The sequence below is a fragment of the Dermacentor silvarum genome, chromosome 7, assembly GCF_013339745.2.
Source record: "Dermacentor silvarum isolate Dsil-2018 chromosome 7, BIME_Dsil_1.4, whole genome shotgun sequence".
Classification (NCBI taxonomy): Eukaryota; Metazoa; Arthropoda; class Arachnida; order Ixodida; family Ixodidae; genus Dermacentor; species Dermacentor silvarum.
The window spans coordinates 7,926,698-7,953,964 of NC_051160.1; the positions used below are offsets into that span (position 1 = coordinate 7,926,698).

The 27,267-nt window shown below is 47.0% G+C and overlaps 1 protein-coding gene across 5 annotated transcripts in view; it reads right to left on the reverse strand.

The window, feature by feature from the left end:
• LOC119457495 (protein phosphatase 1 regulatory subunit 21-like) overlaps positions 1-27,267 on the reverse strand; it is a 144,959-nt gene that overhangs the window by 19,046 nt on the left and 98,646 nt on the right. For all 5 annotated transcript variants that reach the window (XM_049670129.1, XM_037719081.2, XM_049670130.1 and 2 more), the window contains 4 exons: positions 24,927-24,965; positions 24,784-24,846; positions 22,930-22,972; positions 22,735-22,844 (listed from right to left, as the gene is read on the reverse strand). In XM_049670129.1, the coding sequence (XP_049526086.1) occupies positions 22,735-22,844; positions 22,930-22,972; positions 24,784-24,846; positions 24,927-24,965 (255 nt within the window). The remainder of the gene's footprint in view (positions 1-22,734; positions 22,845-22,929; positions 22,973-24,783; positions 24,847-24,926; positions 24,966-27,267) is intronic.

The window sequence follows — 27,267 nt, forward strand, 5'->3', positions numbered from 1 at the left end:
AGGCAAAAATCTATATTATTGTCATGCTGTAGCAATGGTTAAGAATATAACTGCAAAAACTTCAATTAAACATTCAACTAACTATTGGGCAAACTTGTGCCCAGAAAAATATCAACAGCCCGACAGTGGCAAGCACAGTCGTCGGTCATCACAATCTGATCATTATGGGTTAAACCCGTCGGCTATTGATGACTCGTCGTAGATTCCATCGCAAGTGCTAGTGCTCGCGTGCGTTCCAGAATGTACACTATTCACATCGTACATGCAATCCGCAATGCGATTAGACAAGGTTCTCTCACTACAGAGCCCTGTAATGTAAAAGATGTGAACAATTATTTTTAATGTCTTGTACTGACGTAGCACTACCGCACTAAAGCTGGAGCCGTACGGTGTGATCAAGTGATGCGCGGTGGAGGGGCTTGGGCGCCGTTTCAACACATGTGTCCATGGACATCGTGTAGCCGTGTGTTGCTGTAGGGAGTAGGAAAAAGGCCTTGTTGAGCTCGTCCGCCAATGAGAGTGCAGTGCCACAGTCACTTGATGCCTTCAACACCACCAGATGGTGTTTCCCTCCGTGCATCTCAGTGGCGCTCCTCAGTGGGCGCTCAGGGTCCAGCATGCGTTTTGTGGCTTTACGCAAAAATACGTGTTGCTAGTGTTGTCAATGTGCAAGCAGGTATTTTCAAGAGTTTCGTTTTCAAATGTTGTGATCCAGCATTCACCACAGCCACATTTAATGAGGCTCCCATCACTCAAGTCGAGCAGCGCTGTGTCGTGTTGGATGTGCGATCTGAAGCGTGATCAGGCGAGGAGATGCACAAAGCGTTCACGCGCATTCGTGTCGTTAGGCTTGTGTCAGTGCCGGAACGAGCAATTTGCAGCGCGGCACGTTTTTGCTCGCGAACAATGCACCATGCAGTTCCAGCATAAAGCCTAAAGAATGCCGTAAGAAACAAACAAGGTGCCTGCTTGAAACTTTTCTGTTTTCACATTTGTGAAGCTACTGCTTTTCCGTATGGCACGGGCATCGCTATAGCTAGCATTGATGATAACAAATGTGTTATGTCCGTGGTAGCCGTAAAAAAAGGCATTAGGAACTTGGAACGGAGTTTATTCAGAGGGACTTGCACGCAGCGCGGTCCGAAGTCGTCTCTGGTTGCTCTTTGTCTCGCGTCTGCTCTTGCGTCTCTTGGGAGCTGCTGACGGGGAGAGTCAGGAGTTGGAGAGAGGGTGCCGCGTTGGCGCAACGCGTGTTGTGTTCGGAAGAAGGAGATCTCGTAGACATAGCACTTCCTCCCCCCTTAGTTCTGGGCTTCGTAGCGGTCCGGAGGGCGTCGCTGTCGTGTCGACTTTCGCAGGGAGGGCGCCGAGTTATCTGGATTGCACGTGTGGCTGGTTTTCTCTGCCGGATCCGCTGGCGGTATCGGCCGGTCTGAGGCCGGCTGTCTTTAGCGGTGTCAGATGGCGGGGAATGTGCTCTTAAGCGGCGTAGCTGATTGACGGTTCGGCGAGTAACTCTCCCATTCACCTCGACTAGCCAAGATCTCAGGCCGATGCGTTTCTTCACGATGGCGAGGAGCCACTCTGGCTTGCGTTGAAATTGCTGGGCAAGCACATGCTGTCCTTTCTCGAGTTTCCGGCAGCGCGGAGCGTCTTGGATTTCTCGTGCGGCCTTTGACGGCAGTTCTGGCAGAACAGCCGAGATGTGTGTTCGCAGCTCGCGGGAGAACATCAGCTTTGCGGGGGTTTTTCCAGTCACATTCTGCACGATTGTGTGTTGCTAGAACAGAAAGCGTACGATACGCCGCTGTACTGGCCCTGTAGGGTCTCTTGTGAGAGCACGTTTTAGCTCTCCAACGTAGCGTTCAGCCTGTCTGGTTGTGGCAGGGTGGTACGGAGCAGATGTTACCGCCGTGATGCCGTTGTCACTGTAGAATTTCTTGATTTCTGCCGACACGAATGTGGTTCCGTTGTCTGATACCACTTTGTAGGGGAGTCCAAACGTTGAATGCAATGAACGCAGGGTCGACGACATCTGTCGATGTTCGGTTCATGTGGCGAACTTCAACCCATTTACTGTAGGCGTCCACAACCACCAGAAATGTCGAACCGTCAATTGGGCCTGCGAAATCAAGGTGCAGGGTGTGCCAAGCTGTGCTTGGTCTGTCCCAATCCGGAACTGGGGCTCGTGGCGGAGCGCTTTGATTGGTCTGGCAAGCTGTGCACTCTGCCGCAAGTGTCTCGATATCCTTGTCTATTCCCGGCCACCACATGTAGCTGCGGGCGCACTTCTTCATTGCGACCACGCCTCTGTGTCCGGCATGGATGAGAGCCGTGGCTTGTGGGCAAAGTGGGCCAGGAATTACAACTCACGATCCCAGCGTGATGCAACCACGATGACAGCTCAACTCCGTAGCTCTCTTGTGATAAGCGTTGAAGTTGTCTTCTTTGAGTTTTTGAATGCTGCCTTCCTGTAGAGCTTTGTACAGCTTGGACAACGTCGGATCATCTTGTGTGGCTGTTGCGACCAAGTCGGCTGTTATCGGAGGTCTTGGAAGCGCTTCGAACATCAACACGCAGCCAACTTGAGGTGGGTCCTCAATGGTTTCGCTGAGGGATAGGCAGCTCAGCGCGTCGGCGTTTTGGTGCTTCCTTCCGGGGCGATACACGAGGTGGTAGTCATACGCCGACGTCTTAATGCACCATTGGGTCATACGGGGTGACAGAGTCTGTGGAATCTGCTTCTGGGGCCCCAGGATACCTAAATGCGGCCTGTGATCAATTAAAATGTTCACATATCTGCCCACGATATACTGATGAAATGCGTGGCGACACCAGAGACGATGGCCAGTCCTTCGCGATCGAGTTGAAAGTAATTGCGCTCTGCAGGAGATAGCGTGCGGGAAGCGAAGGCGATCGCTGCTTCTCTGCCTTGATCGTCTCTCTGTGAGAGAACTGCATCTACGCCGTAGGGCGATGTGTCACATGCCAAGAGTAAGGGCAATGTCTCATCGTAGTGCCTGAGCACTACACTGTCACGGAGCAGCTCCTTCAAGGCTTCAAATGTATTCTGATGGCGTAGCGACCATGATCTTTGGTCACGTGCCGAGGTTGACGACATTATGTAAGTCGTACAGCGCTGTTGATGCTGATGGACTGTGCTGCGTTTCAACTTGCGTTATCATCTTTGGAGCGTTCACGTTTTTTGTGTCACTGTGGTGGCCCCTTCACCTGTTTTTTCTTCGTGATGCAGGCCTTCTCAATGTGACTGCGCTTGTGGAAGAAATTGCAAGTAGCTGCTTGGTACTTGCATGATTGGGGGCTGTGCTGCCCATCGCAACGCCAGCAGCGTTGTGGCTTAGAAGATCTCTCTGCACTTGCCTGGTAACGACGGTCACCAAGGCGCAGATGGTGTCGTACGTCTGCTCACCACACAACGTCAGCAGGTGTGCCCTCTTCTTGTTAGGGTCCGTGATGCTGTTCGCCTCGAAGTAAAACTGGAGGCGTCCAAACCACGGCGTCCACGATGTGCCAATAAACTTCGGTAGGCGGCCTGATGCGTGCATTGCCATTGCGTAACACAAGTGTAGGTCAACGTGAGCTTTAAAACCACTTACTCGTCGCCACTGTTATGTCCGTGGCAGCCGTAATAAAAAGAATTTGGAACTTGGAACGGAGTTTATTCAGAGGGACTTGCACGCAGCGCGGTCCGAAGCCGTCTCTGGTTGCGCTCTGTCTCGCGTCTGCTCTTGCGTCTCTCAGGAGCCGCCGACAGGGAGGGAGTCAGGAGTTGGAGGGAGGGTGCCGCGTTGGCGCAACGCGTGTTGCGTTTGGAAGAAGGAGACCTCATAGACATAGCAAAATCATAATATTTTTCTTTTTTGCATAATCTGACTCACAAAAGCTGGGAACTAGGGACCAGGTACATATATTGTATATTTCAGATTTTTTTAAAATCTCAGTACTTAAACTAACAATAGTCAATTATTACTTTCAGTCGTGTTTTACATCTACACATCCATTCCTATACAGTTTTACTGCTATACATCCGTTCAAAACACAAGAGATCAGGCTATAATTTTAGATAATGCATATACGTTGAGACTACTACATCGTGAAATAAAATGTTAATAGAACATATAAGCACCAAAAATGAGCATGTTTCCAGCCGTAATGAAAGAGTTAATACTAGATGGCATCCTAGAGGTTCGGTCTTTCAGCCCAGAGAAGGAGAAACATGTTCTGGTATGTTCAAATTCTAACCGAAGACTACATCACCAGGGGTGGGACTGCCCAAAGTCATTGTGCAGCGATTTTTGAGCAAGTAAAATTGCGTTTTGGAGCAGTTTGGAGCAGCTTGGAGCAGACTAAAATTCATTTTAGAGCAATTAGGAGCAGATAAAATTTTAGATTGAAGTAGGCCAATCTGAATTTTGGTGGAATAATGGAATATGGAATATGGCAGTGCACTTTGAAACCCCGATGAAACATGCTTTGCAGCTATAGCGTATGCCATATTGGAATATGGAAGAGTGGGTTGAGTGGTGGTACGGCACATGCTTTCCTGCAAAGCCGAAAACATCGGTGGCACTATGATCAAAATATATATTCCCGCGCCGACGCTCATGATAGCGGAAAATGTGCTCAAATTAGGTGGTCCAGTTGACGCTTTAACCATTTCTAGGTCACCATATGTCACCACAGACCCAGAGAGCTGCAATAAACCCTGATCTGGTATAAGATATAACTATTCCAATCTGCTTTTATTGCGCTCTAAGCGCATTTCTGCCGTCGGCGTCACTGTGATGTTTCGTATAACATCATCACCATGCGCTGTATGTGTGAGTGAAAGTGAACGAGGGTGAGCTGACAATGGCGGCTCAATCTCGCGCGCGCAAGGAGGAAAGCGGGGAGGAAGCGTGCCATCTACCATCGTGCGCAAGGCACCGGGGTGAAGACAGGGAGGGGGGGGGGGGGGCGACGTAGTGCTGCGGCAGCAACGGCGTACTGCGCAGCCGCATGCTGTCGCACAGGCTCTATCTTGAAAGTGATCTGCGTTGGGGGCAGAGTCTAGGTGCGCCCACGGCTCATACATTTGTGCATGCTGTGTTCTCGCCGCTTAGTTTGTGTTGAAGCGGTAGACAGCACTAAGGTCACTTCGTTCGCTGCTGCTGCCGCGCTTCATCATGCCAGCGTTTTGACAGCTAGTGTCCACGCTCATCGAGTGCAATGTGTTCATGCTTGCCTATGCGCGCGTGACACCTTGCTTGTTAATTTATTTAGTAAGCGAATGTTTACAATTTTATACTGCCGATAAAACTACTATTCTCACTTCGTATAGCGGTCTACTAATTTGCTATCGCAATCGATGATTCATTCACCTTTGGGCAAAACTGCAACTTTTTATTTTGAATCCGCCATAGCCCTTCATGATAGGTCAAAATGGCTCAGACCTCGCCCATAAAAACAGATTGCAATTATTTTACGCCATACCGGCCCCAGGGACAAGACATCCACTCGCTGAGCCCGCTGCAACGCACGCCTCCCTAATATCTAAGTCCAATCACAGCGCCCTCAACCTACTTTTTGTTGTTTTATGCCTCAGCTACGGAGCGCCGCACCACTCGGCCCACTCAACCGTATTCTAGAACACTCTAAATACAGCTGCCTTGGTCGTTCTGACAGCAGCGAGAACAGCCGGGAATGGCTGCACGTGCGCTGCTCACTTGTTGGAAGTGCCGATAAGTCCAGTGTTATAAGCGAAAAAATTACACAAGAAACTGCGGGAGGTGCCGTCGCATAGTGTGCGAAATGTGAACTGCTGCACTCTTTTTCGGACAATAAATCCACTTGCTATTCGCGGCCACTGCCGGAACACACATTCCAAAGCGGTTCTGGCGCAGCATGGTGCAATTTCGGTCAGTTTTCTGTGTTTGACACAGTTTGGCGCAGGAATTTGCGTTTGTATCAAAATGGCGCAATTGATACAGGAGTCCCATCCCTGCATCACATGCTCACTCATAAACCACAGTTTGTGAAATATCCCACCTGTGCCAGGCTTAAGGTCCTAAAGAAGGAAACTGCCCACTGCACTTCCATGTGGGTGCGATATACTATCTGGTCTTCTACATGCAGCGGACATTGCACTTACCCTCCTAAGACCCCTTGTACAATATACTTTTGCACACTTCCTTTAATGTGTTTTCATCAAAGTTCACTCGGGAGTGATTACTCAAAACATTCGTTCTGGATACGAGGCATGCGGCACTGCATGGAAGTGATTTGCTCATGCTGCTGTCGCCACCCGCTTTCGAGAAATCTGACACTACACTGATCTAGATCTTTGCGTTATCACAGACGGCGGAAAGCAACTTGAAAGTGTGTTTTGAATTCTTGGAGAATGCGCGGAAATGCAGGATGCAGCATCAACATGGCAATGAAATACAGTTCTTACTATAGCTACTACATGAGGAGATTGTTACTACTACATGAGGAGATGGTTACTTCTTCCACATATATGGAGATGCAGCTTTTGGCATCTAACCGCGGCATTTAAATTTTAAGAAATGTCTTTCACATTCATAACATACCAGAAAACAATAAAAACTAGCTTGAAAAGCTACTATGGTTACGTGTGCACTGCACACGTTCGCTACAAACGATTGCAATGGACATTGGGCAAGCTGTCTTCATACTAAATTCTGCTTGCGATGAGTTATATTTGTAAATAATGTAGGGATAGCTTCATTATCCTTTGCTGTAGTTATTAATTGACATCTTGTATTACAGGCAGTTGCAATAATAAATCACTGAAACTTTCACAGCAGCTCTGCATGAGAAATAACATGCTTGAAAAGCCGCAAGGTAGCATCAACAAACAAGTGATTAATAACATCTACACTAAATCCTATGCTTGGATTCGATGTCGGAATAATGTGTCTATGACATATCTAAAAAAGTTGTAGCTGGGGCATCCATAGGACCTCTTTTGGTGTTTCACTTAGGAGCGTTTCAGCATCATTTTGGTACAACCCTTTAATGTCCCCAACATCCCAATAGGGATATCCTGTGCGTCGTCTGGGGCGCCACTGCGTTAAGGAAGGCTACACCAGTGTGCTGGTTAATTTCTGCAAGCCACTACTAGATGGCAGTAATTACTGTCCCGAGATGATGACATCGTCATCATATACCAATAGATTGCAATCACTCGGCATAGACCCAGCTTGATTTAACAGTACTGGCTGTGCTGCAGTGCATTATTTAGCAGGTATAGGCTTCATAGTGCTCCCAGGAGCTACAAGGGGGCATCACTGCAAAAAGTTTTAAACACGTGGCAGGCAGCTTCGTTCGAGACTGCCGTCAAGAGCTTCAAGGTGGCAGGAACCTCAAACAGTAATGGACGGCTAGGAGGCTTTGGGAGAACGCCGATAAGATGAGCTCATCAAATGACGAGAGTAGTGGAAGTGATGAGGACGACTGAGCAGAAGTGTTCATAGTCGGCAACTAGTGGTTGCATTATTCTGCATAGCAGTCTGAGCGTAGTTTGAGGCTTCAGTGAGTAGCCATAAGCCAGCACCGTGAAAAGCCAAAGCCTGTAAAAAAAAGTTAAGAGTTAATGAGATGAGTTAATGCGGTTAATGAGATGAGTTAATACGGTTAATGAGATGAGTTAATACGGTAAATAGGTTGACAATGACGACAATGGCGTTTGCAAATCTCAAGTAAGGTAGCATGTGCATGCAAACTTTCAACTAAAGCGTTAAACCTGTTCGTTTCGATGTTATAATACAGAACTGCAGTGCCTGTTTCTGGTTTGGATGTGGGGCTATGCAGTTGTAAACTTTATGATTAAAGGGACACTAAAGGCAAATATTAAGCCAACGTGGACTGTTAAAATACCATTCCAGAAACCTCATAGCAATTGTTTCATGCCAAGAAAAGACTTAGTTCAAGAGAAAACCGAGTCCGAATGGCCCCCATATATTAAGTGCAATTGAAATCTTTCCGTCCCCGAGCGGGGAGTGATGACGCTGCATACGCACGCCATCACCGCCCTTCACTGCCGTCAGTGAGTAAAACAGCGCCCGACAGACGGAGCTACAGTTTTGTGCACAAAATGCAAACGCGTGGCCACAGAGATACCAAGCTAAGACAAAGAGTTGGATTCATTGCTGCAGCTGCTCTTGGCCAAGTGCCGTAGACCGTTGAATCATCCCACGACATCAAATGGACTTGGCATTATTTGCTACTTGCAGTTTGCACGAGATGGAAAAAGCAGTGCAGCACTACGCAATAACGAAACTACGGAAACGCAAAAGCATGGGCAGCGCAGAGTCATGCGAAAACTACATATTTCGACCGTCTGTGTCATTGTCAAGGGTAATGTCAATGAGTTATTTTTCTAAATATCGAATCGAACTGGACAAGTAGCTTTTTCTTCCATCTGATAATGCAATGCAATGATCTTTCTACTACGATTGGCTGAGTACTAGTGACAGAATTAAATTATGAGAAGTGCCCACGTCGTCGGGCTAGTAACTGAAGGTCGCGTGGCAGTCGCAAATCGTGTCCTGCATTTAACTTCAATTTCTCAATTACTAAAGCTCTGTTCGTGATAATATTGAGCCTTAGACATTCTCAAGAATGTCTCACTTTAGTTTGACTCAATATTTGCGTGTAGTGTCCCTTTAATTTTTTGATAATTAACCAATTCTTAGCAATTTACTTTTAAAATTGAGGTTCTAAATAAAAGTGTCTAAATGAACAGTTTTAAATAAACAAAAAACAAGAAAGCTTCTACATAAACAGCGAATTGCTGTTCTAGCAACAGTTGCTAGAACTCCACTTTTTCTATTAAATGCAACAATTCATCCACACTAGTTCAGCAGTTGATTAGTAAAGGTGATTCTCCATTCCACATGTCTTTTGATAGAGAAACATGAGGTAGCTTTAGGTGAAGCTTTTTTCAACCTTGCTTATACCAAATGCATTTTTGATAGAAGCGGTATACAAAATTTAGATGTCGGTTTTTATTGTGAATTTTCAAAGTTGCAAGCAAGTGGTAAATTTTTTTTTAAATATTACCAAGTGTTGGCAATCTTTGTGAAAGAAAACAGAATGAGACACAAAATAAAAAATCCCCTTCCAAGCTTGATGATGATGATGCATGGGGTTTCTTGGCACAAGGGACAGGGATGGCCAAAGAGTACCAAGAAATTGTATGGGGAAGTCAATGACACGGTGAATGACAAGTGTCAGATGTAACGAGGCTGTATAGAGGCCTAAAATATTCCCTGTAAGGTATGTAAAATGGACAAGTATTAAAATAACTTCAAGAACAAGTAATGTGAGTGATCACCATAAAAAAATGTCGCAGTTTCGCCTGAAAGGCAAAGCATCAATTGCGATAGCAAATTAGTAGAAAACTATACGGAGTAGGGATAGTAGTTTTATCGGCTGCATAAACTTGGACACATTCGCTTACTAACTGAATTAACAAGCTTGGTATCAGCGCGCACAAGCAAACATGAATAGATCACACTTGATGACCGCAGACAACCAGTGTCAAAACGCTGTCGTGAGCAAGCACGGCCACAGAAGCGAGCGAAGGTTCGTGTGGTCTATCACTTCGACGGTAACTGAGCGGCGAAAGCACGGCGCATAAAAAGGTCGGAGCCATGTGGAGATCACTTTCAAGATAGGGTGCGCGCGACAGCCCGCACCGGTGCAAAGTACAAGTGTCAGTTATTGGCAGAGTAGAAGCCACCCTTCCTCACACGCTGCCTTCCCGCTTTCCTCCTTTCGCGTGGGAGATTGCGTCGCCAGTTCTCCTTGAGCCCGGTTGCAAGATACGCATTTGGTGCCGCAGCACAGCGTCGCCCTCCTCCCTCCCTCCCATACCTCACGGCTGTCGTGTGATGGAAGAACTCGCGTTTGTGTTCTCCACCATGCGTTTCGCGCGCTTTTACTCACACATACGGCGTGCGGCGACGGTTTTATCACCCTTGGACTTTATAGGGAACTTCATGGCGACGACGCCGACGGCAGAAATCCACTTGAAGTGTCCATATAATTGCTATCGCAATAAATGTTAAGGCAACCTTAATGTTCCCTTTAAGTGTCATTAATGGTGCTAGCACGTCCTTCTCCTACCACATCCAAAGGAGCAACAAAAATGAACAATGAATGGCTCATACCCCTTTAACCAATGGCTTACACCACTGTAAACGTGGCCTCCTCATTACGACGACAGAAGAGAAGTGAAATTCTACGCTGGAATTATGAACGGCAACGGAGCCAGCTGTGCAAGACGACGACGACGAACGCGTGAGCAGTGGCACGAGCGCGTTTGCGCGGTTGCGTCGAGGGGCACCAACGAGCCAGCTGTGGAAGACGACGACAACGCTTGAGCCATTGCTGATGATGATAGTCATCATAATGATGAGAAAGACCTGAAGATTAATTGGCTCTTTCCTTAACTAATAAACTTATGCTCCTACATCATATCTATCCTATACAACTCTTAACTTGAACCATTACCTCCTCACGGCTTTGCAGACACCTCAACTTCTGGTTGCCTGAGGCTGGCTTCTGGTGTGCTCCTTGAGAAACAATGTCGCTAGGTGCTAGCACCATAAAAAAATTATAGAAAAAGATAATATGAGAAAATGCATCACTTCCAGTAGCACTAGCGTCCAACTGAGACTCTACGAAACGGTACACTTGCAAAAATACCCTTTAGACAGACGGTTACGTATCTCTCGGGCTAATAACATGTAGCACACCATCATTTAAAAAGTTAAGCACTGCTCTGGTTGCAAAGAAAGGTTCTGGGCCAAGAAATAAAATGTCAGGTGTAAGGGAATACGCATATGCTTTGTATGCTAGAGGAAAGTACTTTTTTTCGTTCTGCTTCTGCTTCCCGGCACTCCAGCAAGATGTAGAGTAAAGTCAGTCTCTTGCCCTATCTACCCCAGAGGGGAGGTTCAGCACCAGTCAAAAGGTATGAATGGGTACCATAAGTGTACCCTATTCTAAGATGGCAAAAGAGGACGTCAGATCTTCGTGACTTTGTTAACGATGGCCAGTTCCCTAAATGTGGCTTAATTACATAGAGCTTATTCAATGTTTGCGCATCCCACAAGTGTTGCCAATAGCTCCTGAGTTTTTTGAGTAGGAATAACTTAAGTCTGTGGCAGGAACGGGTATGGATCGATTGCTCGGTTTTGTTGCTATAGAAGTTGCATTTTATCTACAAGCTCGTTAGCCTCTAGTGTACACCTGAGTCCAGGCACCCAACATATTGTTACGGTGAAGGGAAAGAAGAAGGTGACGCGAACGAGAGGAAGACGAAGACTCTGGCTGTTGCCTGTACGCCATGTACTTCGCTTGTAAATATACATTATCTACACTCGTGGGCCTGCTTTCTTCATGCAACATTTTGGTGGAAGGTGCGGGGTTTGTAACTTCGCAGCGGACGTCATCTACCTGCCGCCACAATGGCAGATCAACCGACACAACCAACAATGCCTCAGCAGTTCACGCCAATGGTCATCCTCACTCATCTGCGGGATCCGGGGAGATTTTGTGGCACGGACAACGCCGACGTCGAGGACTGGCTTGCGATGTACGAACGAGTGTGCGACAACAACAGGTGGGATCCAACAATGATGCTAGCAAACCTGATGTTTTATCTGAAAGAAACTGCGAAGCAATGGTACGACACGCATGAAGCTGACCTAACAAGCTGGGATGTGTGTAAAGAAAAAATGCGAGACCTGTTTGGCAGACCTGTCGGTCGTCAGTTGGCAGCAAAAAAAGAACTTGTATGCTGCGCTCAGACGTCCACAGAATCCTATGTCATGTACATACAGGATGTGCTGTCTCTCTGCCGCAAGGCTGATAACACCATGACCGAGGCGGACAAGATTGGTCACATACTAAAAGGTATTGCAGACGACGCCTTCAATCTCCTGATGTGTAAGGATTGTGCCACTGTGGAAGCAATTATAAAGGAGTGCCGGTGCTTCAAACAAGCGAAAGGCCGCCGCGTCCCTCAAAATTTTGACAGATTGCCCAATACCGCCGCGACATCTTCGTGCGAAGACCCGCCGCGGTTCGTTCAGCCGACAGGATCAGAAGATATAACGCGTATCGTTCGCCGTGAGCTCCAGGCCATGGCTACGGCTCCAATTCGTTCCGACTGTCGGGAAAGTGTGCCCGCTATCTCGCTTATACAAGCGAGATAGTTCGAGAGGAAATAGCGAGTTTGGGCATTCCATCTCTCTGCTCGGTCCACCATACGAACACCTACCAGATTTCTCCAGCCGCTCGCTCCCAGACGCAAAGCTTTCCACCACAACCCCGCTGACTGGCGCACAGCGGATGACAGACCCATCTGTTTTAATTGTTCCGGTATTGTACACATCGCCCGTCATTGCCGTAACCGCTGGTTGTCGTCTCCTCGGTGGTCGTCTCCGAGTCACTACCGCCAAGTACCAGACAATCGCACGTTCTCGCCCTACACGCTGCCTAGGAACATCAACGCGGACAGTGCTCCACCAAGATCCAGCCGCTCCCCATCTCTGCAAGGCCGTCGGTCCCGTTCGCCTCTCGTTCACCGCTCTTCGTCCCCATCTTATACCGGTCACTTCCCTTCGGGAAACTAGGCGGTGCATCTCCCGGAAGTGAAGCTGCAACTCCGACCCGGCCCACAAATCGTCTGTTGACCCTGCCTACATGTGGAAACCTACTGGACATTGAAGTTGATGGTGTTCCTGTTACATCTCTCATTGACACAGGAGCGCAGCTTTCAGTTATGAGCGTTGCTCTCCGCCGAAGGCTCAAAATGGTTCTGACGCCCGCCGCACCGTGCACTGTGCGAGTCGCCGATGGGAGTACTTCACCTGTTCTTGGAATGTGCATAGCACGTGTGACCATTGCGGGCCATTATAGTGTTGTTTTATTTATCATCCTTGAGCACTGTCCACACGACCTAATTCTCGGCCTCGACTTCCTTTCGAAACACTCTGCCCAAATTGATTGCTCCGCAGGTGTTGTACAGCTGGATCTGTCGCTTCCTGCCGACGCAGACGCAACAACTTGTGCTTCACCCCGCTTATGTTCTGCTGAGTTTGCAAGGCTGTCTCCACAGGCGGCTACCAATGTCCTCCTGACACCCTGTCCTCCCGTACCTGATGGCAAGTAAGTCGTGTCCCCGCTTACTGACGTGGTTTTGCCACGCCATATTGCCCTACCGAGCACCTTAATCCGGATCCTGGAAAACTGCGCTCGGGTGCCCATCCTCAATTTTGGATTTTCGACGCATGTGCTGCCACACGGTATTGCCGTCGCACTTATCACTCCTTTGGAAGAATTTGAGATTTCTTCTTTGGCCTCCGAATCCTTCCTGAGTACCAACGCACCTTTGTCACCCATTCCTTCGTGCTCGACGCCTGTGGACGATGTTTGTAAGATGATCGCCTGTGACCTTCCTTCCGAGCAAACAACAGCTCTTCGTCACCTCCTGTCATCTTATCGGGATATCTTTGATTTGGACGACCGTCCACTTGGTCAGACATCTGTTGTCACGCATCGCATCAACACCGTTGACGCCAGCCCCATTCATAGGTGGCCATATCGTGTCTCCGCAACAGAAAGGGCCATAATCCAGAAAGAGGTCGACAAGATGATGGACAAGGACATCACTGAACCTTCCACTAGCCCGTGGGCATCACCGGTTGTCTTAGAAAAAAGACAACTCGTGGCGCTTCTGCGTTGACTACAGTCACCTCAACAAGATAACAAAGAAGGATGTTTACCCCCTCGCCCTCTCACTGACCTTCTTAAGAAAGATGTCTCTTTCTCTTGGGGACCACTGCAGGAGCAAGCCTTCTCTACCCTGATCGAGCGGCTTACAACTTCCCCGATTCCGTCACACTTTGACCCTTCTGCCCCTACTGAAGTACGAACTGACGCAAGTGGTTATGGCATCGGTGCTGTCGTCGCTCAACGTCAACAGGGCCACGACAGTGTCATCGCTTACGCCAGCCGCCTTCTTTCTACGCCCGAGCGAAATTACTCCATCACTGAGAGGGAATGTCTCGCGCTCGTATGGGCGGTCGCGAAATTTCGGCCATACCTTTTCGGTGGGAGCTTCTGCGTCGTAACCGATCATCACACCCTCTGCTGGCTCTCCTCTTTGAAGGACCCAACTGGACGACTTGCACATTGGGTATTGTGTCTACAAAAATATACATTTTCTATTATGTATAAGTCAGGGCGCCTGCATAAAGACGCCGACTGCCTATCCCGCAATCCCGCGGATCAACCGGACGATACCGATGCAGACTCGGACATCAGTATTCTGTCCCTCTCCGGCTTTCTCCATATTGGCGACGAGCAAAGCCAAGATCCTGTTCTTCGAACACTTATGGAACGCCTAAGCTCCTGGCCTAATGACCCATCTCTGCGGATGTTCATCTTGCGCGATGGAACTTTATACCATCGTAAGGTTCGTCCTGATGGCCCGGAGCTGCTCCTAGTCGTTCCAAAGCACCTTCGACTGGCCGTGCCCCAGCAACTTCACGATGCTCCTGGACATCTGGGTATCACTCGTACTTACGACCGCCTGCAGCGTCGCTTCTTCTGGCTCGGCATTTATCGCTCTGTGTGCCATTATGTCACTTCTTGCGACCTGTGGCAGCGCCGGAAGACGCCTGCTATGCCTCCTGCTGGTTTGCTTCAACCAATTGATATCCCTACAGAGCCCTTCTTCCGCGTGGGCCTCGACCTCCTTGGCTCCTTTCCAATTTCTATGAAGGGAAACAAATGGATTGCTGTAGCAACAGATTATGCCACGAGATATGCCATTACACGAGCGATGCCAACCAGCTGCGCTACAGATGTCGCCGACTTCCTACTATACGACGTCATCCTTCACCACGGCGCCCCGCGCCAGTTACTCATGGATAGCGGCCGCTACTTTCTCTCGAAGGTCGTCGATGATCTGCTCCGCTCCTGTTCTACAGAACACCAGCTTGCTACTGCATACCACCCTCAAACGAACGGCCTCACCGAACGACTCAACCGCACACTAACTGAAATGCTGGCCCTGTACGTTTCCGATGATCACCGCGACTGGGATGTCGCTTTACCGTACATCACTTTCGCATACAACTCGTCCCGTCACGATACTGCCGCATTCTCCCCATTTTACCTTTTGTATGGCCGCGACCCCACCTTGCCTTTCGAAACGTTGCTACCTTCCGCAGTACAATCACCCAGCACTGGTTACGCTCGCGATGCTATTGCCTTAGCCACCCAGACCCGCGAGGTTGCCCGTCATCGCTTCACAGTCTCGCAAGCTTCTCAAAAACGACGCTACGACCTTCGTCACCGCGACCACCATTTTTCACCTGGTTCCCTTGTCCTTCTCTGGACGCCTTCACGTCGCGTCGGCTTGTCAGAAAAACTACTTTCCCGTTATTCTGGTCCATACCAGATCTTACGACAACTGTCCGACGTGACATACGAGATCACCCCAGTCGGTCGGCCTTCAGTGCCTCCCAACGTCACCAGCAATGTTGTTCACGTCGCCAGGCTCAAGCCCTATGTCCCCCCATTAAGCGACACTCTATAACCTGCACCGGGACGGAGCTAACCCCATCGGGAGGGTGATGTTACAGTGAAGGAAAAGAAGAAGGTGACGCGAATGAGAGGAAGACGAAGACTCTGGCCGTTGCCTGTACGCCATATACTTCGCTTGTAAATATACATTATCTACACTCGTGGGCCTGCTTTCTTTCTGCAACAATATTATGACCTGTTGGTTAGATGCGTACGTATTGCAGAGCAGTGAATAGAGGTCATTGATTACAGGATTTTTATGTTTTCATAGAGATTGTAAAGCTTTGACGACACTTAAGGAATCTGAATATAATGGCCTATGGGAGCTTTGTTTTCTTCATGTGTTTAGTAGCGGACAGTATTGCATATGCCTCTGCTGTGAAGATACTGGTTTCAGGGTGTAGAACGTCGGATTCTGAAAACGATGAGCCGACAGCTGCATAAGAGACGCCGACTTGTGACTGTGATGCATCTATGTAACTCTGGGCAGGTGTACTTCGACTGAAGCTCCAGAAAGTGCATATGTAGTGTGTGCACATCTGGAGCGTGATTTGGTACATCAATAAATTATGTGTCATATTTTACAATTTGCCATTGGCCTGGTGGTAACAGCTTTGCCAGAGACATTACACGATGCTCAAGGAGTGGAACACGCATTTCTTCACCGAGTTTTCTCAGCCGCAGTGAGAAGGGCTCCCCCCTGGCTCCAGGTTGGTTATGGACAAGCGTGGCTCTTATGGTTTCATTTACGATGGCAAAACAAGAATGTCTACAGTCTGAATTTACTTTAAGAAAACATAGTAAAACCCCGGTCATACGATCCCGGCTGCTACAAATTTCGGTGTGACACGAATTCGTAACATTCTCCGGCCGAAATACATTGCTCACAATACGAAAAAAAAAAAAAAAATCGGCTGTTCTGAACGCGTTGCCGCGCAGCTGCAGATCATACAAACGCGTGAGCAACAGCGGCGGCGGCCGAGCCTGTGGAGCGACCGGCCCAGACACGTGGCTACGTCACGCGGCTGTGCAATCTCTCATTGGTCCCCACGTCAAGCGGACCGGACCACATCACAGCCTTGCTGATGCTTAGCGAGAAAGTAGACAAGGACCGCTGCAGCAACGACGACCGCGGCGCAGCCCCGATGGCCAAAACGCTCCCTGCACTCGACGTGCTCAGGCGTTCAGTGGCATGCGAAAATATTCCCGAGATCCCGTGCACGCACTTATATGCCTTTCAGAAAGCGATCGTTGACGATTTCGGCAAGAAGAAAATGTACACGGTTAGTAGAACTCTGTTGAAACGTTTTTTAAGGGACCGCGAAAAAAAAGTCGCAGTTTCGCCTGAAAGGTGAAGCAACGATTGCGATAGCAAATTAGAATACAGCTGTACGAAGTAAGGATAGTAGTTGTACCGGCCGTATAAACTTGTAAACATTCGCTTACCAACTAAATTAACAAGCACGATGTCATGCGCGCACAGGTAAACATTAACACATCTCGCTCGACAACCGCGGACACTCGCTATCAAACGCTGGCGTGAGGAAGTGCAACAGCAGCAGCGAGCGTGACCTATGTGCTCTCTAGCTTCACCGCGAACTAAACGTCGAAAGCACAGCACATACGAAGCTACTGGCACTAGGTGCACTTTATCAACGTCGCATATGCGACGTTGATGGAGAGACTCCTTTTAGCACGGCAGCCAATCGGAGGCCCGCTTTCATCGGAGGGCCCATGTGACTACTTATCGCAGATCTGCGCTTCTTTTGTGTTTGTCCGTTTGTTACAAGATGGTGATGACGGACGAATTGAGAAGCAGAACGGCGAAACTTTGAGCTTTCAAACGATACCAAGATGACGGCGCTCGGTGGCGGGAAATACAAGACGTCTCCGTGAACTGCGGTGATTTTGCGCGATTTAAAGCTGTTTTCTCACCCTGTGCACTGACGAATTAATCTTTTTCGGGCACTTTCAGTGCGTTTTCAGCCAAACCATTTTGATACAGCGTAGATTAGGCATTGCAGATACCGAAACGTGTGGTTTTCAAAAATCAATTTTTCTCGCGATTTTCACGATCTGATCCCCGCGTCCCCCCTTAATTTGGCTAGTTTTAATTGCGTTTCGATGATACGAATTTCGGCTAATACGAATATTTTTCGTGACCCCGTGAGATCCGTATCATCGAGACTCCACTGTATTAGAAATCTTTTCTGGAAAAAATAAATTCATTTTTCTTTATTTTGTGATGTTTTGATGATACAAATTTCGGGTGATACGAATATTTCACGCGACCCCGCGAGATTCATATCACCGAGATATTACAGTACATAAAACTAGAGTAAGACCTTTGAAGGTTGAGGGACCACTCGTATGACTCTACATAAAAACTTTGCACAGAGCTTGTCCTGAAGGCTCCGGTTGCAAGGCGGATGCCTAAATGGTGGACAGGATCCAGCATCTTTAAAGCACTGGGTGCAGTGGATTGATAGACTATTGCACCATAGTCTACGCGTGAACGGATAAGGCTTTTGTATAAGTTTAATAGTTCCTGTCACTGCTCCATGTGGTGTGCGACAAAATTTCTAGAAGTTTATTGCTTTTAAACATTAACCCTCAGGATACTTTATGTGGGGGATGAAAGTTAGTTTAGAGTCTAGAATGGTGCCTAAATAGTATTTGTGTTGTGTATTTGCTGGTAGCACTGGCATGTGCTGTCCGTGTACTTCAAGATCTGCTACGAGCCCTCTCTTTCGTGTGAACAGAACAGACAAACATTTATTCGGATTTATTTTAAACCCATCTTTAGAGGCCCATTTAGAACCTTGTTCAGGGCTACTTGAACCTGTCGCTCACACACTGTGAGCGTCAGGTTCAAGTCTGTGAGCAACAGGTTCAAGTAGGATTGTAGGATACAGGATTGTAGGATATAAGTAGGTTACAGGATTTGTAACCTATCCGTACATCGTCGACGTAGACAGAATAAAATATGGCTGAAAGCAATGATGTTCAGAGTGAATTCATCTTAAGTATCAAGAGCATACAGCTGAGTACGCCTCCCTGAGGTACCCCAGTTTTCTGTATGAATGGACGGGACAGTGCATTACCTATTTTAAACTGGAAAGTATGATTGTGCAAGTAGATTTCTATAACGTTTAGCATGTTTCCGCAGATACCCATTGCTGACAGGTCTTGCAAGATTCCATAGCGCCACATTGTGTCGCACGCCTTTTCCATATCTCGTAATACAGAGAATTAACACATCACAAATGTTTGTTTCGATGCGTATGAGATGGTCGGTTGTAGATCGGCCTGCTCTGAAACCGTACTGATGAGGATCAAGCAGTCTGTTAGATTCCAGGAAATGTAGAAGACATCGATTAATCATTTTTTCGAATAACTTGCAAAGGCAACTCGTGAGTGCAATCGAACGATAACTTGTCACAGAAGAGGAGGAGCTACTTCCCCCGTTTTAAAACTGGAATGACAATGGCTTCTTTCCATGTAGATGGAAGGTATATAGCAGCACATATAGCATTGTAAAGTGCGAGTAGTGTCATTTGAGTATCGCAATGAAGGTGTTTAATCATGTCATACATGATTCTGTCAGGTCTGGGTGCACAGCTAAGACAAGCAGTCAGGAAAGCTCTAAGCTCGGCGATACTAAAAGGAAGGTTTATAATGTTCGTTATGTCTACATCTGCGGTCAATTGCCTTGTGTTCTGTTATTTGTATTATAGAAATGCCTCAGAATAGTGGACTGAACTGGATATGCGCAAGAAGTGTTCGCCAAGAGCGTCGGCCTGGTCTTCCAATGTACTCCCTTGGATATTGACCAGGGGCAATGGCTGGGTTTCTGGCTATCAAGTCTTTTCAGACCATTCCAAACTTTGGTCTCCTGCGTGTAAGAATTTATGCCCGAGAGACACTTCTCCGAGTTTGTCCTCTTTGCCTGCCTCTGTGTCCGCCTTCCCTGTGACTGAACATGCTTAAACTCGACAAGATTTTCCACAGTTGTGAATGAGCGCAATATGCTCCAGGCTTTATTTTGTTGCTTTCGCGCCTGCTTGCAGTCATTATTAGAGCACTGCACGGGCCCAGGCCTGGCTCGGGCTTGAGGCTGCGGGCCCGGGCCAGACTCGGGCTTGAAGCCACAGGCCTGGGCCGGACTTGGGCCCGCTCATTGAAGGGCCTAAGTAGGGCTTCGAGCACACACGACCGTTATGCATTGCATGGTTCAATACATTCTGTGCCAAGCTGAAGTGACACGTGCAAGATGACTGTCATCATCATCAGCCTATATTTATGTCCACTGCAGGACGAAGGCCTCTCCCTGCAGTCTCCAATTAACCCTGTCTTGTGCTAGCTGATTCTAATTTGCGCCTACGAGTTCCTAACTTCATCACTCCACCTAGTATTCTGCCATCCTCGACTGCGCTTCCCTTCTCTTGGTAAGGTGTTATTGCGCAACAAAAGGACATGGACGGCAGAGAAAAAAAAAAATACACACACCAAGCGCAAACTTTCAACTAAATTTATTGTGCCACTGAATCAGTTTATATGTGTCAGGCGGTATAGACTGCGCATGCACTTACATGAACTAAAAGGATTGCGTATTCGTGTAACATAGTTACGAGTCAAGTGATGCCGCCTCCAAGAAACTTAGTTCTTTTTCTGTGAGAGCCAGTGAAGGGAAACTAACACACTTATCACCCAGTTTTTCAATCATCTGCGCTTCAGTTATTTCCGGGATAAGCTGCGTCCTACCACGGGACACAATCATGCACTCGTCCTCGATAGGTTTGCAGCCATGATCCCGACAATGAATCGCCAAGAACCCACCGGTGCCATTCTTTACATTATTGCGGTGTTCGCGGAGCCGATCATTGAGACAAAGCCCAGTTTGCCCGATGTATTGCTTTCCACATGAAAGCGGGAGGTTGTACACCACGCGGTGAGCACACTCTACGAACTTTTTTCGGTGATGCTTCGTGCACTAATCGGGGGGGACGGCATTTGGATCCGTCAACTTGCAAAGCTTGCCGAGCTTGTTGGGAGCAGAAAAAACCACTCTTACATTTGCCCTTTTGGCCATCTTTTTCAAGTTATGGGATATCCCGTGCATGTAAGGTACAACAATTACTTTGGGCCGTTTGCTGGGAGAGACATCGGCAACAGGTTTCGGCGTGCTGGGTCGCGCTTCTCGTAAAATGCGTTCCGCGACAGACACCTGCATCTACCTGAGATATCCAGCCAGGGACAAACGTCGAGTTTGCTTCTCAAAACTTGCGTCCACTACATGGCAGCAAGATTTTCTAAGGGCATTCTTGAAGCACAAACTGATAATGGCCCGCTTAACAAGCTTAGAATGTGCGGACGTATATGGCAGAAGTGGCTTGTTTGCTCGCGGCTCATACGACCAACACGTGTGGCTATCCTGAAAGCTCAGGCGAAAATCAAGGAAGCGAATAGACCTCTCCACGGGCAACTCATGAGTAGTTTGAAGGGGAACTAGGCATTTTTGAAACGTTTCTAACGCTTTCTTTGTTTCCAGGATGAAGGCATCAGAAGAGCAGTCAATAAAAATTAGAAAATCATCAACATATCTAAATATCTCAAAGACTGCAGTGCCTTACACTTTTAATGAAATGTCACGGTCTAAATAGGATAAAAACAGGTCACTAAGGATGGGAGCAATGCAGGAGCCGATACAAACTCCGCTCTTCTGCAAAAAACATTGGTTATCCCAAGTGATGAAAATGGAATTAAGATAAAGCTGTAAAAGTTCTAAAAATTGATTACAAGAAATGCCGGCCTCGTTCTGGATAGACACAACACCATACTCATCAATACATTGTTGAACACAGGTCAGTACGCTACTATGCGGCAAAGAATAATAGAGGTCCTTAACATCAATAGAGAACGCCTGAAGGCCACGGCCAGAATGTAACTTCAAAAAATCAATCACAGTGTCTGAGCTCTTAAAAAGGAAAGGGTCGCTGACAGGCAGGAGGCACAACTTATCTTGTAAAAACACGGCCAAAGGCTTTTGCCAAGTATCAATTTCTGATACAATCACCCGTAACGGGACATCGGGTTTATGCGTTTTGGCACTGAAGAAAACTTGTAGATGATTACGCTTGCTGTTTTCAATGGCCTTGGTCAATTTTTGTAGATTAAGTCTGTTGCACATGCGCTTTGCTTCTGCCTTTACCTTAGCTAGTGACACCTCCCTGTGACAGTTAAACGTGGCACTGATGGCTTCTAGGGCCTTGGCGTTGAAATCCTCAACAGGGAACACAGCAAAACCGCCTTCTTTATCAGCTGGAAGCACACACAGCGAATTGTCAATGAGTGAAGAGGCCACCCGATTCACCGATATCTTCGGCTTCGGTTGCTTGCACCTTTGTAGTACATCGACACCTTCCGATACGATGCGGCCTACCTCGTGTTCTGGGACAAGCCTTGAGACATCTCGAACGTAGGACAGAAGTTCTCTGGGGGGCCTTTTGGTTTCGATGGCGAACTTCGGCCCGAGAGATAGGACCTCTCGAATCTTTTCAGGCAAAGCAACAGACTCTGGAACATGGACGAGGTTCTGCGGGGCCGACCGCTTTTGTGGCTGCAGTTCTCAGAGTCTCCGTAGTTGCAGCTGCCATAGGTACTCAGTTGTCTGGTCCGTCAACCGAAAGAACTCACGATGCAGACGATTAGCTGTGAGATGCCCTGCACCGCTCTGGAGTTGTACCGAAAGATACTGCCTGTAGAGTCGCGCCTGGTGGTTCCACTCGGACCGCAGGATCCTGCAAACTCTGGTGGTGTGTACGGGGTGTCGCAACACACCAAAAGTGTGGGGCACTTCCAAGCTTAACTAGAGCATAACCATTACATTTAAATGCCACAGATTCAAATCAGTTCGGAGCAGTTCTGATTCCCCTGGGTATATGTTTAGAGGAAATCGAAGCTGCCTCCCCGCCTCAAGCCAAGTCTGTCTTCCAGTAGAAGAGTGTCTTTTCAACTAATCATTTTTTGAGTTGAAGGTAGTTTCACTGGTAGCAAAAAAAAAAAAAAAACAAAACAAAAAAAAAACAAGTGAATGCAGTAACTTGCCTCCGAGTAGTAGTAGACAGCCTTGCTGTCAGCCAGCTGGTTCTGCCGAATCATCTCCTTTATGCGTGCCTTGAAGTGTTCTGCTATCACCTGGCCGTCGTGGCCATCCCCTGTGACACAAGTGATTGCCGTCTTTCATCAACAATAAGAGACGCTTCTCGCAAAGGAAACAAGTTGGCAAGCAGGATCACAGACCTTCGCCCTTGTTTAGAAGCTGCCCAGACACTGGTAACATGTCCTGCAAAAACAATCAAAAGAAATGTGAGGTGTACATATACACCTTATACAAACAACCTTGCATTAGCCCAATTCAGAATAACAGGTGGTCAGCGCACTATTGCGTGTGGATAGACAATGAGTGCAAGGGTTATGAAATGCAGCACATTTTTTCCGCCTTGCTCTCAAATGCAAACATTTACGCAGGGAGCACACGCAGAAAGATTACAAGTAGTCACATGCGTGCATGAGTGCAAGCCTTACACCTTTTACAGTTGCACAGCATGTACAGATAAAAAATCCTCAGTGAAATTACTATGGCTGCAGAAATGAAGCAGTACCTGCCTGAAGCATGGCACTAGTATACATCGCAGATAAGTATATAGGAGTGAACTGATGTGATTTTTATTTATATTGTACAAATTGTCATATGCATGCATGATTTCTTGGAATCTTGTGCATATTCACGTGCTTGTGAGCATGCATTTTGGAAAGACTATGGCAGACCAGCACTTCAAAGACCTGATATGACAACTTAAGCTACATGTTGTGCATTTATTTATTTATACTGCAGGCACCAGGTAGGCCCAAACAGGGCAGGCAAAAAGAAAAAGGAATACAACAGACAATGTTGCAGACAGGTCACGCAATGTGAATACGTGGTGCATTTTTTAGTCTGTTTCACTCTTGGCATACAACAGCGCTAACACAGACGAGGACAAATAAACAATGTCCAGAATACAAGAACAGACACAAGTCTTGAGATTTAGTTTAGAATAATGTGCTGACCTTCTCCTGAATTCAGGAATAAACTGTCAGTGAGACTTGAACAAGAGATGGTTAAGCACCAGATCAAGAATAAATTTTGGTATTTAGTTAGGTCGTGTTCTGAACCTTGTTTCTTTGTCCTCGTCTGTATTAACACTGCTATATGTTAAGTATGAACTAGACAAAGTTTTTTCTATTATTGCTGTTCCACTCTGTTATCGTCCTTGGAATGAAAGATTTCTTAAATGTATTGGTTCTGGCACAGCACAGTGTAAGGAATGCGACTTAGCGTGTTGTCTTTGTCTCATTGCCAGTGTTGACAGGTTGGGGTCGACAGCAAGTTTGTTACTTAAAAGGAATTGAATCTGCTGAGATTTTCTTGCCTAAGTAGAGTGGCTCAACAGCATTACCTTTCATTAGTCGGCAGGGGGAACCATGCCGGATTTTCTCTGAAGTCGTTCAATTTTGCTAATGCTGTCGTCAGTATGCCGGTACCACATGATGCGCACGTATGTTCAAGCGTGCATCTGATCATATTAGTGTGACTGATTTGATTAGTGCATGAAGGGCCGTTGTGTAGTTCGTGTCTTCATAAACAGAGTTTCCAAAAAGACCAACGTGCACATTTTATTATCAACGTGCATGCTCTAAGATAGGTTTATTAAGTGACAGTAACTCCCAGTTACCTGTGGCTAATATTCCTGTAAAGGTAAAGAACCGAGACCATACGTGTTAAGAAGCAGTATTTTTCTTTTTACGGATGATTAAGATACGGTATTTCTTTTACGTGTGATACGAAGAGCAGTTTCTTGCATTAATGACTATTCCCTATGTCTTAGTTGGTGAACTACTAGATAAACCATTTTTAAGCACTTACAGTGCTGAAGGATGCATTTTCTACAATGTTTCTTAGGGTAACAGCCCTCTAATGCAAAAGTTTGACCTGAACAGAGAGGCCTACATGTCCCGGCCTTCCCTGAATGTTCGAAAAGAGTAAGAAACATCTTAGTGGTTTGGGGAGGGGTTGCTTTGACTGTGAAGAAGAGAACACAACAAGCGTCTTACTTTAGCCTGCCTCTCGTACTTCACTTGCAACAGCTGCCATTCCAGCATCCAGTGTTCCTTCTCCTAAATTCAGGAATAAAATGTCAGTGAGACTTGAACATGAACTGGTAACAATTGCGCACCAGATCAAAACAAAAACTCACCTCCTCAAGTTTCCTAACTTTGTTCTTTAGACTTTCAAGCTATAATAAAATAAAAAATAATGTTGTAGGATCAAACTAGAACTCGCAGGCTTGCAACTGGCATTTCTCCGATAAAAGCAAGGGTGTTTAAAAGCTATAACCAGAGTTTGTACCGAACATCTGACGCAAAAATCAAGTACTATTCAAGAACTTCCAGGTTACTGAAGGCCAAAATTCAAGTAGGTTGAAACAAACTTCAGATATACACATGAACTTAAATATATTCAAACCTCCTTCTTAGCTTCAATGCTTTATATGTAAGCAGACACATAAATTGCACACACGCTTAAATCTCTTGAGGTGGCTTTTTAACTTTCCCATTGTAACAATAGACAGTTTAGTATTGCGGAAATGGCACCACGCTAAACGCAATAAAATAGCGGGGTCAGACTGCGCATGCTCAGAACGCTATTTCAGTTTTGCGGGTAGCGTGCGTCCGCTATTTTTCAAATATAGCGGAGACGCTAAACGCTCGCTAAGTTTTTAGCGCTGCAAACATGGTGGCACACTCGGCCCGAGCGCTTGACATGCAGGCTCGTTTCAAGGCTTGGCGTGGATCCACACGGCTAGTTTGGTTGTCGAGCTGCTCAGTTTGCTGCTTTGACTACTCGCAGCTAGATGGTTTTGCGCTTAGCGGCGCATCGTTGTCTTACGCTATACTAAAACTCTATCGAACAGCGTTCCGCAAAGATTTAGCGTGCGTAACACGCTAACGCTAACGCAGCATTTTCCGCAATACTAAAAGTCTCTAATGTCAATCGCCTTGCGGCACATCACATACTTCGCTCAATGAGGATTCGACTTCGCCTGGAAGGTACGCATCGCGTTGAAGCCAAATAGCTGAAGCTTACTTTCCTTCAGGCATTTGTAGAGCTTAGGCTTAAAAAACTGAGCCGTGATGGCTGCCATGTAAATCAACTGGCAAAACAACAAATATGCTGGTCGCTTGATCTGGCTTCGTCTAGCACAATGACAATAATGATTTTACCAAGTCTGTTGTCAGTTGCTGTAGACATGCTAGGCAGCAATTGCTTAGTGAAACTCTCATAAGAGAATACATATTGTAGCACGGCTGACTCTGCAGTTGTCACCAAGCACCCATAATCACATGATCTGTTACGTCACACTGCTTCCCTTTATATTGTTGCGTGGTGGAAACAAGCACAAATGTCACTTATGCAATATGTAACCTGCTCAACTGCAGTAAATACGTTGTTCGCCCGACTACTGGCCTGGCCACATGGGGGCAGCAGAACCCAGCCGATATGTCGATGGCGTCCATGATACTTGCCGCCCTCGAAGCCCACGGACGCACTGCACGACCCTTGGATTGTGTGCAAAATTTGGAAAAGTGAGTTTCTGCTGTTTTCCATTGCTTCAGAATTGAACAAGCAGCCAAAAGAAGTTCAAGCAGCCCCACTGCTGCTTACCATAGGCGAAGAGGCTTGTAATTCATAAGGTACCTTCAGGTTCGAAGAAGCGGAGGACAGAAATGATGAAGTTTTGATTAAGAAATTTGAGGAGCATTACAGGCCCACAACAAACTTAACATACCAAGAATTTCGTTTTGGTTCAAGGAACTAAAATAACGGCAAGACGTTGAAGAACTGCGTGCGTTAATGAAGAACTGTGGATTTGGGGACCTTGAAAACTGCGTTTTGCGTAGCCGAATAATTTTGGGCACTCAGGACAAGAGCTTGCAGCAAAGACTGATCACAGAAAACCCTTTGTACCAAAAGACGGTCGACATTTGCAGTGCGCAAGAACAAAGCAAACAGAATTTCCGTGAGATAAGTGAAGCGACAGGTGCCAGCGAAGGCACCATAGTAAACATGGCAGCAACAAGAAAAAAACGTCTGCTACAAATGTGAGGGTGCCCAGCAAAAGGAAGAACATGCTGGTAGTGCAGAAGGCGGAACCATTTCACTCGAGCGTGCAAGTTGTTTCCATGCACAGTCAACGAACAAATGCGAGAGTTACGAGCTGAAGACGACGAATTTCTTTTTTTTTTTTTGCAAACATTGACTGTCAATGCTATAACCACCGATCACTGGAGCGCGGCAGTCTACATTGAGGACCATCCCATAACGTGCAAGCTAAATACTGGCGGCAACTGTTGTGCCATTTTAAAAAGCAACGCTGCAAAGCTGCCAGAAAAGCCTCAACAAGCCTGCAATGTCAAGCTCCCAGCATTATTTGGGCACCCAACAGCCGCGCATGCAAAAGTTCAATTTATGCTTTCGGCAAATGACAGAACCAAGGAACAAACATTTTTTATTGTCGAACAAGACGTCCCTGCCAC